This window comes from Lepeophtheirus salmonis, chromosome Z, assembly GCF_016086655.4.
Source record: "Lepeophtheirus salmonis chromosome Z, UVic_Lsal_1.4, whole genome shotgun sequence".
Taxonomy (NCBI): Eukaryota; Metazoa; Arthropoda; class Copepoda; order Siphonostomatoida; family Caligidae; genus Lepeophtheirus; species Lepeophtheirus salmonis.
In genome coordinates, this window is record NC_092584.1 from 12,060,039 (window position 1) to 12,079,767 (window position 19,729).

A 19,729-nucleotide genomic window follows, 5' to 3' on the forward strand; every position below is an offset into this window, starting at 1 on the left:
TCTCATCAAAAAAAAAAAAAGTTCCAATATTTGTCGATAGATGGCCAATTCTTCCGAATTGCACTATAGATAGGGAGGGGGACTTAAAATCAAATTCAATTTGAGCACTACATTTTGGATGCAAGAGGACATTTTAAACACTCTAGAAAAAATAATTTTATATTTTCTTGCCAGTACATATCTATATATTTGATCATGTTACTCAAAATATAGGAGCTACTTCAGCCATTTGTAATAAATTTATGTATCTTACTTATTTCTTCAACTCGAAGGTCCTTAAGGTGTTTCAGATCGTTTGAGCTACCAAAGTAGTTTGTTACGCAAAAATTTGTTTTTCTTTAAAATGAAAAATATTCATTATATTCCTATGTATAGCTTGGAAAAATGAACTTTTGAAATTCAGCAAAATAACTTTACAATAGAAACTTATAAAAAATCCCTTTACAAAAATAACTTTTTCCACAAAATACAACAGAAAATCGAATTAACAGGGCACTTTAAAAACGGGACTCTTGAGAACACATGCTACAATAAAAATTAAGAAGAAGTTGACCTTTTTTTGATCTGTTAATGTGATCAAAAAATTATCCTTTATAATTTTTTAATGTTAAAAAATTATTCCTTGAATTATAAAAGGGTGTTAATGATAAAAACATTATTTCTTATTACTTGAAAAGTAGATTAAAAAACACCTATTCATGGTTGCAAAAGTTTTTTCGGTGCAAGTGCCAATATTAATTTTTTTTTACAAATATACTTCCGAGATATGTAGTCAATAGAAAATTTGGGATAAAATTGAATTTGCTCATTTTCATAATTTAACATACCCCTACTGCAGAACATTTCCATGTTACGTCCGTATTGTTGTCGTGGGTCATCTTAGGACCCCTAAACAATGTTAATAAGAATTAAACCTTCTTTCATTAATATTAAGAAAACTATTTAACGGTTTTGCCTGTAGTTGAATGTCCAATATGGAATCAACAAATAAAATGATTTGAACCCTACGGTTCATTAAAAACCAATCCTTTTAATGTGTGGATTTGTTATATATCAGATCTATTTTCTATTAAAAATAAACCATTATAATTTCTTATTTGCGAAGCTTTTTATAAAGACCCAATGTTTTTCTTCTATAATTTACCTTTATTATCTATAATCGATCCAAAACAAATTTAATTGTATAAAAGAGGCAATTTCATATGGATTTTCACAATGTATAACTATAATTAATTCATATATCACTGTCTATTTTAGGCTTAAAGATGTACTCAATATTTTTAAAGGCATTGGATGTAGTTTTATCAAGATTTAAAGAAAAATTGTAAATTCTTATGTAGAATGTTTGCTTTTTACTAGAAAATTTCATATTTGATATTTTTTTTGCAAAAAATTTAATATTTTTTTTGCAAAAAATTTAATATTTTTTTCCAAAAAACTTATTTTTTTTTAATCAGCTATGGATTTTTGAAATTTTTTCCAAAGTATTTAATTTCTTATCATAAATGAATATTTGATATCATTTTTTTTATTCATATAATTTAATTTTTGTGAGCACCTGTAGATTTTGAATTATTTTCAAAAAAAATAACGTTTGAAGTTTAATTTTTGAATTTACGTTCCAAATTTTTTCTTCCTTTTTTTGTACAGTTATGGAATTTTTGAAAATTTTTGACAAAATAATTAATATTAGAAATTTATAATAATTTTTTTTGGGAAGAAATTAATCAAAGCTAATACTTAAAGTAGATAAAATGAACAATTTTGCTTAAACTCATTCAAATAGCTTTATTAAGAGAAAAAAACTGGCGTTGTTTTGATGAAAAATGATTCCTCTCCGATTTACCAATGCTGACTGCTTCTGTTCTATCACCAACTTCAAACAGTGGATTTGTTCACAGTAGAGAGTAGTTGAACGCTGGCCTATAGGAGATCAGTTCAAAGAATATTATACCCCGTTAATACCACCAAACACTTTTGGACTCTTCGGTGGTCTGAATCCTCTTTAGAAATTGACCATTTTGTCTTAATTCAGCAGGAAATCGCATATGGAAATTCGATCCATGAGATATTTTTTTGCCAGCTCGTGTGGCACCCCAACATCGAGATTCTTTTTGTATTCAGCCTTCTGCAGATGGTTCAGAACGGGTTTATGATCGATTTTCAACACTTAAGCAATATGAAAACTGCTAACATGCCAGGTCTATCATGATACTTTCCAGGATTTTGTCAACATGTTCGACGACACTCCTGCCAGTGCTATAATTAAAATTCCACTACACCAGAATTAAATCATGAATACCCTATCGTATGATCTGATGTTACCAATAATGAACGAGATTTACTTATTCAAAAAAAGAGCGGGAAATACAAAGTTACTTTTTCCCCCACCTAATATATAAAAACTGGCCAATAGAGATGTAACATTTTTACTAGAGAGTAAGGTTTCAGTCTTTTTATTTATTGGTTCCATCTTAACATACAACAATGCAATATTTTCTTTAATTATAGTGAAAAAAGTTTTTCATTGTCAAAAAACCTAATGGCCGATATCAACAATCCGGATGTCACGCGAAAAAACTCTATAGTAGGGGATTATTCACAGTTTAAAAAAAGATTTTGTGAGCCCAATCAATTAACAATTAGAACACTAATATTTCTAATGAATAGGAAACAAAGATGGCATTGAAAAATAACAGTTCATTTTTTAATTCCATTTTAAGTTTGCATTGGTAGTAAATATATTTAATTGTACATACATTAATCTACGAATTATAATAGCACTTTGCCTCCACAAAACTAAAGTACACTGACACTTGAATTATAACTATTAGAAATTATAAGATTGAATTAATATTTTTGGGAAAATATATTTTTTAATTGGAAACTTTGTGGAATTTTTTTAACCAAGAATATTGATAAATGCAGGTTGCAGACTTCAAATATTTCGCGATTCTTAATTTAAAAAGAACAAATAAGTATAACTTTTTTAATTTAGAACTAATTTTATTGAAAAAAAAATACTTTGAGGAATCCATTTATTCAACGTAGTAGTCCTCTGCCTCAATGACTTACTCCACCCTGCTGCTGAACCTGCTGTAAAGTCCTCTTCAGCAGGTTCACAAGAAGCAGGTTTTGGAAACAATCAGGGAGGCCTATAATCAGGAACTATCTCTACCTCTAAATATGTATTTGTGCCGAAAATGTATAATAAAACAGAAGGTTGGAATCCATTCTCATCAGCGATCCAGTCGACAACGTAAGTTTGACCATCAGGGCCAACATATTCGTAAGATCCCTTCATGACAACGACAGATTCCTCTCCAATAGTGACAGTGGATCCAGAAGATGTTTGTCTGATACCATTTTCGGATTCAAAGGAGTTGTCAAAGTCGCTATTGTCTCCAAGGGTACCGGGAGCATTATTTGATTCACTGATGATGGCAACAACGGGGACAGCGGGTCCAGATGAAGCTCCTCCAGTAGATCCACCGAAAGATGATCCTCCGAAGGATGAACCAGATCCACCGAATGAGGATGTGACTTGGTTAAAGGATGAAGCAGATCCTACTTGTCCAGCTCCGTAAAAGCTGATTGGAGGAGTTACGACCAATTCTTCTGGAGAATACTCCGGCATCAACGCTGATGGCAGAGCAGAGAACTAAGGTACAAAGAGCAAAAGCTTCAACATTCTGGTTAATGATAAAATACCACTTCATTAATATGGCCGCCGTAACTGGCCTTACAGTAGCCCCTTCTGTCGACCCAATTTTTCAATATATTTTCGATTTTGTGAGCTTCAATAGCTGCAATGACGACTTCGATTTCGTGCTTCAAATCGTCAATTGTCTCTGGATGGTTGGCGTAACATTTATCCTTGACGGTTCTCCACGAAAAATAGTCCAACGGAGTCAAACTGCAGCTACGAGGAGGCCAGTTGACGTCGCTCTTTCGGCTTATGATGCGATTGTCGAAGACAGTGCGCAAAAGATCCACTGTAACGTTGGCTGTGTAGCACGTAGTGCCATCTTGTTGGAACCAAATATCGTCGATGTATTCCTTTTCCATTTGGGGAAACAAAAAATCTTCCAACATGGCCCCATAGTGCTCACCATTGACTGTAACGGCAGCTCCTTGCTCGTTTTTGCTTTCGGCAAAATCAGCAATTTTTCGATGAAGTGCACTGGACGAACATGGGAACCCGTTGTTTTATCCATTAACGAACAATTTTTGTGCACACGCTTCACAAATTTTCCCACAAACTGCCTGGAATGCGCTTTATTTCGACCGACGTAATTTTTTTGCAAATTCGTTTGAAGACTCTCCATTGTGGATGTAAGTCTTCAGTATTTCCCAATGTTCTTCGAGCGTAATCTTAATCATTTTGTACACCGGAGACCTTTTACAAAATATTTAAATACAATGAGCATGTTACTACAGCTGTCAGACGTCAAAAAAGTGGTAGTTCCAAATGCAACGGCTAGATGGGCCTTCTGTATATTAAGATTACTCTTTAGTTGCATTGCTACGCCTCAAAACATTTTGAATTTTCAACAAAAATGTTTAAATCTATATTCATCTTATACATAAATTCATAAAAATATTTGTCATATTTTTATTCAAAAAATAAACCCTTTATAAGATTGAAATTGCTCAATGTCTTTATATGTCTATGGTAAAAAAAGGCATGGGATAGGGTTTATATTGAAATTATATGATTTTATAAAAACTGTGATCACAGGCCTGATTTTATTAATATGGGTGTGTCTTTGTCTATATTTAAATCTGAAAAATAATTTTTTTTCTGTAAAAATATAACAAATTGTCGACAAATGGCCTTTTGAACTTAATTATGTCATTCAGATAATTTTTCAGTTCTTCTACCCATTTTTAGCGGACGTGTTTGAGCTTTCGCATACAGGCTTATAGTATTATATGACTTTGATGCACAAAATTTTAACACATCATATCTATCCGGGCAGTTCATTGAAATCTGGACACTTACGTATTCAATAATTAATTAAGGTTGAATGGTTGAAATTATTAAAGGAAACAGCCCAGTCCAATTTGAATTATTTTTACACTTTTGTATCCCCTTGAATCCCTGATGCCAATCCCTTCGACTACACCTTTTGGGTACATGTCGAGGGAATGCCTATAGTGTCCGTCATATAAACACCGAATCCCTCAAAACAACTTTCAGGTAGTATTGGACGCAGAGGGTGCCAGGCCTTCTGCCACCGCCAGAAAAGCCAAAATTAAGCTAAGGGGATACATTATGATTAAGAGAGCAGAGACACATTTAAGTATATTATTAATTTGATTGAAATTCTGTAGTTAATAAATAAATTATATTTAGTTGAAGTATAAAATTGAAAGTGCTCAAATTTTAATAGACCACTCGGTAAGTCTGCTATTGTTTGAATTTATTTAAAAATGAAAACAGTCAATCTTTTCCACACTACTTTCATTTGAATGCAACTCATCAAATGTTGCAACGATCATCATAGCCAGAGACGATTGGAACACTTAACTTTCCATTAAAAAACATCATTTTTATAACCCGATTATTGAACTGATTACAAAGGAAACACAAAAATTAACTGTATTTTATTACATGTTGAATGATTATAATGTTTACGTCATTTACAATTTGTATCAGTTTTTTAAATATTCTTTTTTCACTCGTAAATATCAATTAAAATTTAAAAAAATATTTGGAGTAATATAAGCCATGGAGAAAAAATAAATCCTTAATTTTAAATGATGTAATCAACATGAGTTCGAAGTTGCTTAAAATGAAATTGGTTATTCATAAAGTAAAAAAAAAAATTATATTATTACAAAAATTTGTATTAAATATTTATTACTTTATGCGTTATAAATCAGTAGCCATCGTGGTATGCCTCAGTTCTTACATAAAAAAAAAACATTTCATAAAAAATTCCATAAGAATAACAAAGGAACTATTTTTAAGGAAAACAGTACATTAAAATCATTAAATCTCGATTAAACTGGCTAATTATGCAAAAAGATCCAGAACAATATAATATCAATATATATAATGAATTGAATATAATCTAAATTAATATTTTAAGATCATGCTGAATATTATTGGCTATCGAATTTAGATAGACAAATGATAAGAAGTACTTTTATTAATATCAGGGTGTTTTAGATCCAAGTTCACTAATGGTTTGTTAAAAGTAACGAGTAGGAAATTATACTAAAAATTAAGGTTAATAGAAATACAAGGTTATACCATAACGTGTGGTCGCCTGATGTTTTACTTCTTCCACGCTTTAAATAATGACGTCATAGTAGATGAGTGGTTGAATGTAATATCAAAAACTGTTTTTCTTTCCAGAAGTCAGTACGATACATCAGAGTGAAAATTCTAGCAATAATGACAATAATTGTCAAACCTTGAATTTCTATTAAGAATTTTTTATTTTTTTTGCTCTATTAAATTTAATTGGTTACAGAAATAAAAAAAATGAAAAGCTGCCATTATTATTACAAAAACAATGATCCTCATAAAGTGAGAAAATTATTTACTTCTATAATCAGGAACTATTTCTACATCTAAATATGTATTTGTGCAGAAAATGTATAATAATTTTAATTAAATACATATATATTTATGAACAAAAAATAAATATGAGCTCACACACCAACTGTTTTTCCTTTGATAATTCCTAAAATGTGTTTTTCTATACATAAATAGCATCTGCAGTAATGATTAAAAAAAATTCATTCTTAAATATTATTCGTTATTAAAGATTTTTCCAATCTAAATAGGAAGATTGATGATCCAATACACTATAAATTGGAAATTTTGTAAAATCTTAAATCAGAAATACATATATTCTTTTTAAATTAAATTTATTTCGATCAACTTTCGTTTCTAATTAATTATTTATATTTCAAGAATGTATAAAAAGTATAAAATTTTAGGAAGGAAAGTCTTAACGACCATATTGTGTAAGGGGAGCAACGGATTGGCTTTGGCTAGATGCACCAAAAGATTGTCCAAATCCACCTGCAGCAGAACCACTAAATCCACCAGCAGAAGTAGATCCTCCAACAGCATCTTCTTGGGCAGCAAAAGCAATTTGAGCTGCGACGGCTTCAGCAATTTCAGGGAATGGGATTGGGACTTCCTTGGGGAGATGAGGGGCAGAAGGTTGGAATCCATTCTCATCAGCGATCCAGTCGACAACGTAAGTTTGACCATCAGGGCCAACATATTCGTAAGATCCCTTCATGACAACGACAGATTCCTCTCCAATAGTGACAGTGGATCCAGAAGATGTTTGTCTGATACCATTTTCGGATTCAAAGGAGTTGTCAAAGTCGCTATTGTCTCCAAGGGTACCGGGAGCATTATTTGATTCACTGATGATGGCAACAACGGGGACAGCGGGTCCAGATGAAGCTCCTCCAGTAGATCCACCGAAAGATGATCCTCCGAAGGATGAACCAGATCCACCGAATGAGGATGTGACTTGGTTAAAGGATGAAGCAGCTCCTATTTGTCCAGCTCCGTAAGAACTGATTGGAGGTGAGTTACGACCAATTCTTCGGGAGAATACTCCGGCATCAATGCTGATGGCAGAGCAGAGAACTAAGGTACAAAGAGCCTGGAAAATACAAACATATTTAGTAATATGAATTAACTAATTCGAGAGAACATTTTAGTGTGTCTTACTAAATATTTCATTTTTGGTGTTATTGATTGCCAATGATGGAAAATGCAACTGATGTTGTGTTCATGGAATACTCGGCCTTTATATACACATTAATAACTATGAACTCTTTTTTATACATAGTTTAATTATGTTTACTAACAACTGGACAGAAAACAAACCGCTCTCTTCTTTATTTGCTGGAGGAAAAAAAATTAAAACTTGTTCTTTATGAGGGAACTTATGATGGTCTTGACTTTGAATTTATTTTGAGAATATGTACGGATCATATTTAATTGAAGTACACAAACGAGTGAACGAATTTAATTATAATAAATTTGACTATTTATTTATTAACTTTGTCACAAAAGATGATTAAATGTTTTTAATCTAGTTATTAATTTGGTTAATTTTTTAGACTTTGTATCTTTTGAAATAATGTTCAATAGATTATTATGTTTACCTTCCGATAAATTAAACTTTTTAGTAAGGATGAACTAATCAAAAAAGTGTGTGGAAAAAGGCTTGTGAGGCTGGAGAGGCCACTTTTGACACCAGCAATAAAAGAAGTACATCTCTTCTGTTGCTAGACTCTTTTGATTTCCATTGAAATCTTTTTTCACACTTTTGGCCCTCCGACATCCCTAATGACAAACCATTCGACTACATCTAGAGCAAATTTCATCCCGTAGTTCCTCGTGGAATTTGAATATCTCTAGAGATGGTGATTAAGTTGGAAGTATCTTCCATTAATTCCCCCTTTCTTTCTTTGGTTCTATATCTTGGAGAATATAGAAGTCCACTTCTCCGGTCTGAAAGAATGAATTTTAATTTTAGGACTTAATTGTCAAATTGAAATTGAATATAACTTCATTTATGACTGTATTTTTGAGTTCCAGGAAGAGTCAAGTATGTGTTAAAACAGTGTAACATTTTTTTTATTGTGATCGAGTTCAATATTTTAAATATTATGTATTGTGGTTTCTACTTTTTAATTCATTAACGTTAATTTCTCAATGTCCTTTCTATACCATAAATTTTACAAATCAATTATCCAACGGTTAGAGTTTTGAATTTTCCAAAAAATATATTTTGGCGAGTATTTGAAGTCCAAATTAGTCTTTGTTTCATTATAAATCTAAAATTTCAGCCAGTTTGTTCTCTGGGTTAGGATTTCCAGGCTTCTAAAGTTTGCCATCCATGCCACCTATCATATTTTTAAATCGCTGTATTTTAAATGTTTTTAAAGATACCAATCTACTTTACAAATTTATTTTGTGGAAATACTTAAAAAGTTCTTATTATTGAACATACAAATGCCAAACCACAACATTGGGGGAATTCAATCTTTAATTTTATTCAGTTTTCCACCCAGAAAATCGTCACACGAAAGTCAAACCATGCATTTTGCTTTGTTAAGTGCCAATACTCTCATCCACCAGAGGTAACTAACTGCAAAAAATATTTGCAGGCAAGATTTAAAGCCAATAATTATATCTGCCTCTGTGAGATATTCTTCTTTTTATCACAAAATGCCAAACCTGGATGGTAGCTCCTGGGTTACGCCCTTGAGGTGATTCGATATCGTATATTTGATTCCCCCTGATACTATTTGAAGTTAAAAATGATCGTCCAATGAACATTTTATGAAGAGGTCAAGGCTTTAGATTTAGGAAAATATAAATTAATGATACATTCCAAAATTTACTCTACCGACCCTCATATTTTTTATGTGTAATATTAGATTGGAATATACATACATATATTTCGAATTTATATTTAAAAGTTTGAGTGAAATTAAAAATGGAGATGTTTCAATTTTTTTGAGATCAAAATTTTGATCTGCTGACCTTGTGGATAAAAACTCATTTTTTTAAAATATATTTTAAATGATTTTAAAAGTAGATCAATATCTTTAAAAACATTCAAAAGACAGCCATTTAAAATAGGGTAGGTGTCTTCGACGCCAAAGCTTTAGGGGCCTCTAAATTCTGAAATGGATGAATAATAAGTCTAAAATTTTGGAATTTCGATTTTTTAAATAATATTAAAATATGTTCCCAAGTGAAAAATGTCCCATTTTTTTATTGATTTTACTTGAAAGACGCGTGCGAGTTTGAGTCATTTTAGTAAAATTGTCGGCTAATGTGAAGTTCCAGTTGTACTCGAACCCAACACTATTAAATATTTTTTTTTAGTTCACAGAGTTATTTGTGTACTATAAATTTTTATAGATATCTTTTCCTGAACAGTGTTCTTATCGTTAATTGGTTGAATTTGAATTAGTTTTTTATAAAGTTGTGAACAATTTTAAATGTTTATTGAATAATAATTATATAATTGGAAATAACTGTCTACCTATCAATTGATTTTAAAAGAAAGATTACGAGATACAATAAAGTTAATGACGTTCATGATCCTATCAATTTTGTGTACTAAGGAGTCATATCCACCATGAAAAGTAAGGTAATCATATTTTTAAGCCCACAACACATTTCGTGTTTTTAGACAACATATCAAAGATAAATCCCTTAAAACATTTAGAGATAAGTAGATCCATAATATCAACATTTAAAAAGGACGAGATTTGATGTATGTGGACTGTCAACACAAAATCAAGCTATAAGGATTTCTTCCAAATTGAGTATAGAATACATTTGTATTCTTTTCTAAAAGTTATCATTCATTTTTACCAATAAATTAGTCTTAATAAACCTTTGGACGTGTCGGAAGAAGCACTTAATGTAGCCTAAATTAACTGTTTCAATAATGGAATGCAAAATTACAGGATTTGATTTAAAAAGATTTCAAAGAATCTTAAATTGAATAAAAGTTCTTTACAATAATAAAAATTTATAAATATCTTAACTCATCTCATAAATTTGAGTACGAAGACTATGATTGACTCAAAAATTCTATGAAATCCTGTTCTGTACATCTTTATTTATATAAAATAAAATTTACACCTTTTATTGCTATTTTTTTAAAGATTGTTTTTATGCTGAATCATCATATGTGATCTTTAGTCATCCACGGGGTGTTAGCAGAGAGAATGCACAAAAGAGTTCTAAAATGACATTGAATTCAAAGGTTATCGGATTTGATTAAATTTCAAAAAATGTAATAAAATTCTATTGCAATAATATTACTCACACTTGAAGGTACTCCCTTGGTCTATGTCTTCCTATGTTTAGATATTTGTCATAAATAATATTAAGGGAATTTATGATGTGTTATTATTCATCATGAAGTTTGATCAAAATATGGCAATTTTCCTAATGTGTAATTTTCTCCATGGCAATCTTCCACTGGCAATTTTCCCGAGAGCAGTTTTCCGCGCATGAATAGAATAAATTATATAACTAAGTAGAAATATAATATCTTCCTATTACATTGTATTATAATGAAGAAAATAATAATATTTTTTGCAGCATATGTTCAGTAGTCTTAATAATGCATATCTCTTATATCATATTTAGCTTAATAAAACATAGACATTTTAATGAAAAATTCCAAGAGCCGAAATTCTTAAGGACCGCTCCCAATGATCGACAGTCCTAAGACTGGACTGACTGGGCCAAGTAAATACGGGCAACACTTGTCATCCCAATGTATTATTTTTTTATTTGTTCAACTCTTATTATAATTCCTTTTTATTTATATTGTTTATTATAATGTAAGTATTGAGTGTACTTTCTTGAAAAACGTAAAATAACACTGTAAATTTCTTGGGGGATTAGCTTTTATATTATTCAAGCAAATTTGTCTTTGAGCAGACGTCCAATTACTTCGGGATATGCCGGGTACTAACACTGGTATATGTATGTATAAACAAATATTCATACTCTTTACATGAAACATTATTAACGCAAGTTTGATTTTATCCATAGAAATATCTTAATTATGTTTTAATAAAAGTCTATAAGTATATTTATAGAAATGAGTTGTATTCTATACGGATCCTTTTTTTTTTTTTGGGGGATTGTCAGTCATATGCATTTCGATGGCATTTCGATACGTATCCAAACTTTGAGAGGATCGGACTTTCACCTTCGACTCTAGATACCCTTATACCAAATAATCTTGGGGAATTACATCTGTACTTGAAAGTGGCCACATTGATCTATCCAAAAATTGAATGTGCTGTTCCAACAATTCTTGAGTTTCGGCTTCCGGTGTGTATGGGAGGCCCATCTTGCGTGTAATCAAGGTGCTACTTTTAAACCATGGAAACGCCACAGGCTCTAAAATCCTTAATATGTAATTATCCTGGTTCATACGTAGACCTTCGATAACGTCCGAAAACAATAAATTCTACCTGGACCAAATCCAATCCTTTTGTCTATTGAATTTTGGGTTCAAATCCCACTTTTTTTTATCGCTGAAAACAAGTTTCGTCCTCGACCTACAAACTTAATACAATTCACGACAAAGTTCGACTCTCTTCTCTCTGGTCCTGGCATTGATGTTTTGAACGGACCATAACATATTAGGCACCATTCTTGTCCTTAGATTGAGATGTTGTGTTTACTTCAGGAAACATAAAAATGACTTTTATGGCCTAAAATCAATGTTTTTGTGGTCTACATTTTATATACAGGGTCGTCGGATAAATATGGACAACCTTTAACTGCATTTAGATCAATAAGGGAAGCAAATAGATATTTGAAATTTTATTTACAAGTTCTATTAATAGAAATTCGGCGATTGTTCGTTCAACACTAGGTTTAAAGGATTTGCAGGCCTTGGTCACGTTCGCCTGGGAAACTTTGTCTTTGTACTTAATGATATAAGCCTTCAAGGAGTCGACGCTGTTCTCCGAATTGAAAGAGACCTTCCTTTCCAACTACCTCTTTAAAGAAGTGATCCATAAGATTCATATAGGGGAGTTAGATAGCCAGACTAGGTGTCCCAAAATGACACATATTCTTCTTTAAACAAGTGTTGGTCTTGCAGGCCTTGTGAGAGAGAGCCGAGTCAGAAACTCGACAACATTTACCTCAGCTTTTATCCAAGGAATCAATTGGTCAGACAGAAGTTCACAGTAGCCGTCAGCACTCAGGCTCTATTATGACTAAAAAAAGATGGGGGGCACGACACTGCCGTTGCTACCAATTACCCCAAAGGGTCATGATGCTGGTTGGAAACTTCGTTTTAAAGACGTGAGGGACATTAGCTCTTTCTGTGGCTTACCAAATTTCGTTCTTGATGGTGTGGGATCTGTAGACAGTCCATTGTTTCTCATCCAAATAAAAAATGATTCCTTTACCAAGGGACTTTAAATCGTTCACCAATTTTCTTCCATGGGCAATCTGGGTTGCCTTTATTTTGTCTGTAGAGGTGATATGACTCCAACCTCAAGTTAGTGTTTATGGCCCTTTTTGCACGGCTTACTTGGAACTATTTTTTGGCAATGGCGCTAATCAAAGTTCCAGGAGATTCTTTGATGTACCGTTTCAGTCCTACAAGAAATATGGAAGTGCGTTTTTTATCACTCCAGGACTTGTGGGCTATCCTCTTATATACCCCTCTTACTTCCAGTGATTTTAGACGTCGTAGACTGAGCTCTTTGGATACTCAATGATCTTCTTGAATCACGCTGGGCTGTGTCCCGCGTAAGCCAGTTCGATGCTGGTGTTACTCCGTGTTTCCTCCATCGTAAATACTTGTCTTGAATGCATACTTAAAGCTAAGGCTCAACTTCTCAGTTTAACATTGAAACTACCCAGTTAAATGGTGTTCTTATTGCTGAAGATGTAGTTAAAAATGGTCCAGATATACTTGAACGACCCTGTACTATCAATGAGCCTTGAAAAGCTTCTGTGAATTAAAAATAATATTTTTTCATTCTACAAATCCTAAATAACTTTTAAAATATTAATTTTAAAGGTCCTCTTTTATTATTAATAAGATGTATGTCTTGACTTTACGCAAGACATATATATATATTTTATGATGAGGAATTTATTATAATTTTAACTCTGGCGTGTCCTTTACTATTTATGCACACCTGTTGTTTGAAGGGCAAAATGACTAACTTTGAAAAATATCCTATAGAACAACGTGTATATAAACTATATTCGATTGGGCAATTAAGTAATTTTTGTTGATCATGTCCCTTTTTTTAGACTAAGTATATCTTGCACATTATTGGTCACATCGGATTTTACGACAAAAGGAAAAAATACAGCATTTAAAGTTTTTTTGGTAGAATTAGAGAGTAAACTTGTTTGAAGCTGAGGATCAAACAGATGTGGTCAGCATTGGTGAATAGGAGACAAAAAGATATCATTAAAACAACGCCATGACGCACACATATTTGTTTATACGCCAGAAGCTCGGGCAGCTCGGATGGGAAGATTTTATGCATCCATCCTACATTCTGGATCTGACACCAAGTGAATGCCACCTGTTCTTGCCTTCCGCCAATGAGTCTGAGAGTACAAATTTGGCCTCACTAGAGGCTTATGAAAATTGGTTGTCCGAGGGATTTTTCGATAGGGATAAGGGATTTTACGACAGGGGGATTATGAAGTTGGAGGGCATATTTGGCTTAAATTGTATGATTATAACCCATCTTATACACCATTGAAATAAAGCAAAAAATACGAAATTACTTATTCCACAATAAAAATAGTCTGAGTCATCAAATTCTGTGAGGTCACTTGTATCTAAAATTAAAACTCAAAACTAAAACTGTTCAGATATATTGTTGTTCCAATTGTGAGTGGCATTGGAATCAAATTTATCTTTATTATTGCTTTATAACCTTGCTGTTAAATTTAAAAGAATATTAGTCATAGAGACGGCGGAGGAATATGATTTCTCTTTTCAAGATGATCATAATCTCAAAATTGTAAATTATTTTTGAGGAGTTTAGAGATTCTATGTTAAATACTTTTGAAAATACATCCAATAATCAGAAGAAGAATATCATTAAAATGTGTTTTTGTACTTTAAAGTTGAAAAAAGTTTAAGTTTAAGACGAGGGGAAGATTAAGGATAATGTGAATTTTTCATTTTTTTTTTTTTACATACAAAACATTATCTCTGATAAAAAAAATGTGAAATTGATATAATTTCCAAAAAAATGAGACTAAGTACATGTATTTACAATGAAGATATAATTTATATTTTTTTCTTTTATTTAGATCTTTCAAGGTAACAAAACACTAAACTATGTAAGTATTGTTTTTGTTTTCAAACCCCCCTCCTGAGGCAACAAAACAATAATTATTAGGCTACTAAGGTCATTTTATGCTTTCAAGATAAAGGCACTCAGGAAAATCTGGTCTAAAAATTCCCGGGCTTAACAAAAAAAACTCGCTTTTTTTCCTTAGAAATTAGTTTTTTTAAAGTTATTATTATCATTCATATTTGCTTTATAGAGCAGAGCCCCCTGTTTATTTTTAAGTGAGCTAGCAGTAATGTGTAAACATATATTTGTGTTTACTTGGTCAAAATTAATTTTGGCGTTTAGTCACATAAATATTGCGTTTTATATATTTTCGTAGCTCTAATTTCACAGTTTGTTCATGCTCTTATTCTGAGTCTAGGACAGTATAAAATTCTGATATTGAGTATATTAAAAATATATCTAAATATTTAATTAGGGTTATATGCGTTTCTTGAATTTTTTTTAACAAAATCATATGTCATTTATAATATCCAAGTAAATATAGCCCATAAGACAATTTTTGTATAAAAAAGGTTCATTAACCAGATCAACAGGTGGTTGGCCTTCTTTCACAAGGATATGCCCGCCGTCATGTAGCCTGAGATTGGTTTCTTTTACCTTTGAGTCATTAATAAATATCATTCTTTTGAAAAATTGGATTCCTTCAATTAACTAAAAGTTCATGAAGGACATTCCAAAAATGGGTTGTGTGGGGATTGGCAAATGTCCCTTCTAAGTATACAGTATATGAAAATTGTAACAAATGCATTTATTTGCAAATTCTATTTTATGTTTTGCATAACTATTCATTCATTCTGATGAAGTTAGACACTTTGCATCTTCATTGTTATATGATTGTCATTTTTTAACCATATTAATAAAAATCTATTAAAAATACTGGATTTTGACTACACCTAATAGATGACGTACTCCAGTTTTTTTAATGTTTATCCCAAACTGGCATACTTTATATATTTTTAAATGTAACCCGAGATAAATAACTTATAAAATATCACTAAGCATTTACGACCGAACAGAATCAAATGAATAAAACGAGTTATTAAGAGGTAAGTTTTTTAGCATTAAAGCAGTCATGGATAGCTTTTATTAATAAAGTTTACAGAAGAAGTTACTTTTCCACGTTATGGTGTTTGGGTTGGTTAGCTGTGATTGATATATGATGTTTCCTGATGCCCCCGTCAAAGCCTTAGGGTTAACACTGATGCCTACTTGGTCGTGTTAACAAAGTGAAGCCCTAGATAGATATGGTTGCCAATTGGTGTCTTGCATGTAGCAGCAGGTCTTGCCTCCCAATCACACATACACAAAAAAAAACTTCTGTAATGGCTCCAAGATAGTTTTCACGACTTCAGGTCGACAAACTTTTGCCCTCCAAACTCTCCTCGATCTACATCTAATGTGTTTTTTTTTGTGTGTGTTTAGCTCTTGATCAAGAAACAAGTCTAACAACGTCTGCAAAACGTAATACGCTATTATTGATCAGATCAAAAAGGAATTCTAGGATTGGCTGCAGAATCAAGTGGCGAGACTGCTATTGAGGGTGGAGATTAAATTGTTTTACAAAATAAATTAGAATGTATTAAGCTTTCTCACTATATGATATTACTTTTTTAATATGATTACATAGGTGGAGAGTAAAACTGTTTAAAATAAATCCTTATTGCGACACACAAATTGCTTGCACATCTTATATATATCTAAATATTTGGGAGTATATATATATATATATTAAGTCATAAAATAATTTAGGATTTTTTCCTGCTTTTGATTTTTATTCAAGATTATTTTTATATTGACATAAATTAAATATGATACACCTGTAATTAGCTTTTGTTTTTCAAAATATCAAATTATTTTTACATTAAAAATATAAAGAAATAAAAAAATGAAAGTAGTCACAACTCAACATATGAGTCTAATTGATTAATTTTGACAAGGAAAGACAATTTCTTTAAAAGCATTCCTTTTACGTGACAACTTCAAATATGATACAAGGAAGACAACCTCTAATACGAAGTGTATAATTTATGGTTTCTTATTTCAAGAAATATATGTACCCTGAGATTTATTTCTTTTACCTTTTGAGTCATTAATAAATATCATTCTTTTGAAAAATTGGATTAATTCAATTAACTGAAAGTTCATGTAGAAGACTACAAAAATGGGTCGTGTGGGGATTGATAATTGTCCCTGCTATATATAGTATATGTTTACCTGCAAATTTTATTTTATGTGTTGCATAACTATTCATTCATTCTGATGAAATTAGAGACCTTGCATCTTCATTGTTATATGATTATCATTTTTTTAACCAATAAAACAGTTATGGATAGCTTTAATGTATAAAGTTTATTGATTTGATATTGTTGGCGTAAAAAAGAATGAATAAAAAATTTTTGTAGTCAAGAAAAATTATTTGCGACCGTAGTTGGAGAGAGGAGCAACAGATTCGCTTTGTCCAGAGGCACTGAAAGATTGTTGGAATCCACCAGCGGCAGCAGATCCTACAGCAGCATCTTCTTGAGCAGCGAAAGCGATTTGAGCTGCAACTGCTTCAGCAATTTCGGGGAAAGGGATTGGGACTTCCTTGGGGAGATGAGCAGCAGAGGGTTGGAATCCATTCTCATCAGCGACCCAGTCAACGACGTAGGTTTGACCATCTTTACCAACGTATTCATAAGATCCAGTCATGGTAACAACAGAGTCTTCACCGAGTACAACAGTGGATCCAACAGCTTCTTGTTTGATTCCGTTTTCGGCTTCGAATGCATTATCGAAGTCGCTGTTGTCTCCAAGGGTTCCGGGAGCATTGTTAGTTTCACTCAAGATGGCAACAACGGGAGTAGCAGGTACAGATTCGACGCCTCCAGCAGCAGCAGATCCACCGAAGGATGAAGCAGATCCACCGAAGGATGAACCAGATCCACCGAAAGATGATGATACTTGCTCAACAGTTGAAGCAGCTCCAAATTGTCCTGCTCCATATGAGCTGAGTGGTTCAGAGGTACGACCCGTTCTTCTAAAGAATACTCCAGCATCAATGCTGATGGCGGAGCAGAGTACCAAAGCAGAAACAACCTATGAAAGCAGTGAAAATAATTGCAAATTCAAAAGTATATATTGAATTAGGAATAATGAGATCTTACAAAACTCTTCATCTTTAGAATGGGATCTTCAAATATGAACTGATGTGGAAGCTTTGCATCCAAATCCTTTTATACTGTTGTTAGTTTTAGTGACACACGAAAAAGGAATCAAGTTTGGCTCTTCATATGTATTAAACCGGTTTATTTAAAAATAGTATAGCAAGTTGTTACTTTTGTTTTACTAAAATTAATTTATGGTTGATAAAAAGAAGATTGAAACCATTATCAACGTTTTATTTTGCTTGATCCTTCTTCACTTTAGTTAATTTGAAGGAACATATATTTTATTCTTTTCATCAGCAATATTTATAAAGAAGGAAAGTAAAAGATTTTTTTTTAAATTTCAAACCTCTAAAGTTGCTTAAAATTTAATGTTCATGGTCATTGATAATATTATTCCTCAAATAATGATTCAGAATTTCTTATGAGTTGCTTATCTTAATCCCTTAAATGTATACAAGGAACAAGAAAAACCTTCTATTGATGTATATATCTATAGAAATCTTAATTATACATATATAAATAGAATTATGTGGCTCAAGGACAATTTGCCGAATGTACATTTTGCCAAAGAACAATTTTCAGAACGGATATGTCGCCAAAGGACCATTTGGGACATTTTACCGAAAAATTATATTAAATTTACGGATATATATGATTGTATCATTTTATTTTAATTTAAACTGATAAGTATTGTTTATTTTATATATTTGTCATATAGGTAAATTAATGATTGTTCTTTTGCAACAATTTATTTTTATTTTTTAAAGATCATTTTATAAACACAATACGGTAATGTTAGGCTCGAATGTAGATCAAATTTTACTCTTGTAGTACTTGAAATAAATTAAATAATAAACAAACACCTCATTCACTCAAATGGAAGAAGTGCTAATCACTTCTCCGTTATCAATTAATAATCATTCTAAATGATGTATTATTCAGATAGGAAAATACTCATGGATTAACGTATAAACATAAGTTTTTGCAAGAGCATCGACCTTCCCATAGAGTTGGTCCCAACCATACGTACTGCAATTAACCAACTTAAACAATTATATACATGAAGTGTCCAATGCATTTTTGGGAGGTGTTTCTTAAGTCATTAAATATATGAATTTATCTATGGAATTAAAAACTAACAAACGGATTAACATGGATATTAGTTTAAAAAAAATTATGAAGTTATTCCCGGATTCTAATTCTAAATAATGAATAGTGATTAAATGAACATAAAGAGTTGTAAGGCTTATATTCTCAAGACAATTGTTAAAAATGTATCATTTTATCATATTAGAAAAATAAACATAAAAATTTGTGGAAGGAGCTTATAAGTCAGTTATTATGGTTCTCATAAATTGCATTTATATCCATTGAAGGTATTAATTTAAATACACTTATTCCTTCAGAATTGCTGGCGTATTTGTTTATTATTCAATTATTTAACCCTGTGTTAGTGTACTGGAATTGTTTACTCCCTAATTTTGATAAATAGATTTTAATGCTGTAAACAGCATTTAAGTTTTGATGCTTCAAAAGTTTGCATTCTTTTTATCTAATCGCAAATTTTGGAAGTTTTAATCAAGTTTTTGTTGATATGATTCATTTGTTTATTTTTAAGGCGTTCTTTTAATTTGTGTACTTTTCATACTTGTGTATATGCATTGCACCAAATGTAATATCAGCTGTTATCCCAT

The 19,729-nt window shown here is 31.7% G+C and overlaps 3 protein-coding genes across 3 annotated transcripts; all 3 read right to left on the reverse strand.

Moving 5' to 3' along the window:
- Positions 1-3,145: 3,145 nt before the first annotated feature.
- On the reverse strand, positions 3,146-3,675 carry LOC121130471 (uncharacterized). Its single transcript, XM_040726215.2, has one exon. The coding sequence runs from the start codon at positions 3,635-3,637 to the stop codon at positions 3,146-3,148; it is 492 nt and encodes a 163-aa protein (XP_040582149.1). The 5' UTR covers positions 3,638-3,675.
- A 3,220-nt stretch (positions 3,676-6,895) lies between these two features.
- LOC121130438 (uncharacterized) lies at positions 6,896-7,789 on the reverse strand. Its single transcript, XM_040726187.2, has 2 exons — positions 7,712-7,789; positions 6,896-7,643 (listed from the first exon to the last, which is right to left on the reverse strand). Exons 1-2 carry the CDS (start codon positions 7,721-7,723, stop codon positions 6,969-6,971), a joined length of 687 nt encoding a protein of 228 aa, XP_040582121.1. The 5' UTR covers positions 7,724-7,789; the 3' UTR covers positions 6,896-6,968.
- A 9,427-nt stretch (positions 7,790-17,216) lies between these two features.
- Positions 17,217-18,174, reverse strand: LOC121130013 (uncharacterized). The gene is made up of 2 exons (XM_040725698.1): positions 18,033-18,174; positions 17,217-17,964 (listed from the first exon to the last, which is right to left on the reverse strand). Exons 1-2 carry the CDS (start codon positions 18,042-18,044, stop codon positions 17,299-17,301), a joined length of 678 nt encoding a protein of 225 aa, XP_040581632.1. The 5' UTR covers positions 18,045-18,174; the 3' UTR covers positions 17,217-17,298.
- Between the last annotated feature and the right edge of the window lie 1,555 nt (positions 18,175-19,729).

What these genes read in the sequence shown, in the direction of transcription:
- LOC121130471 (XM_040726215.2), bottom strand. Translation starts at nt 3,637, where the DNA reads ATGCCGGAGTATTCTCCAGAAGAATTGGTCGTAACTCCTCCAATCAGC.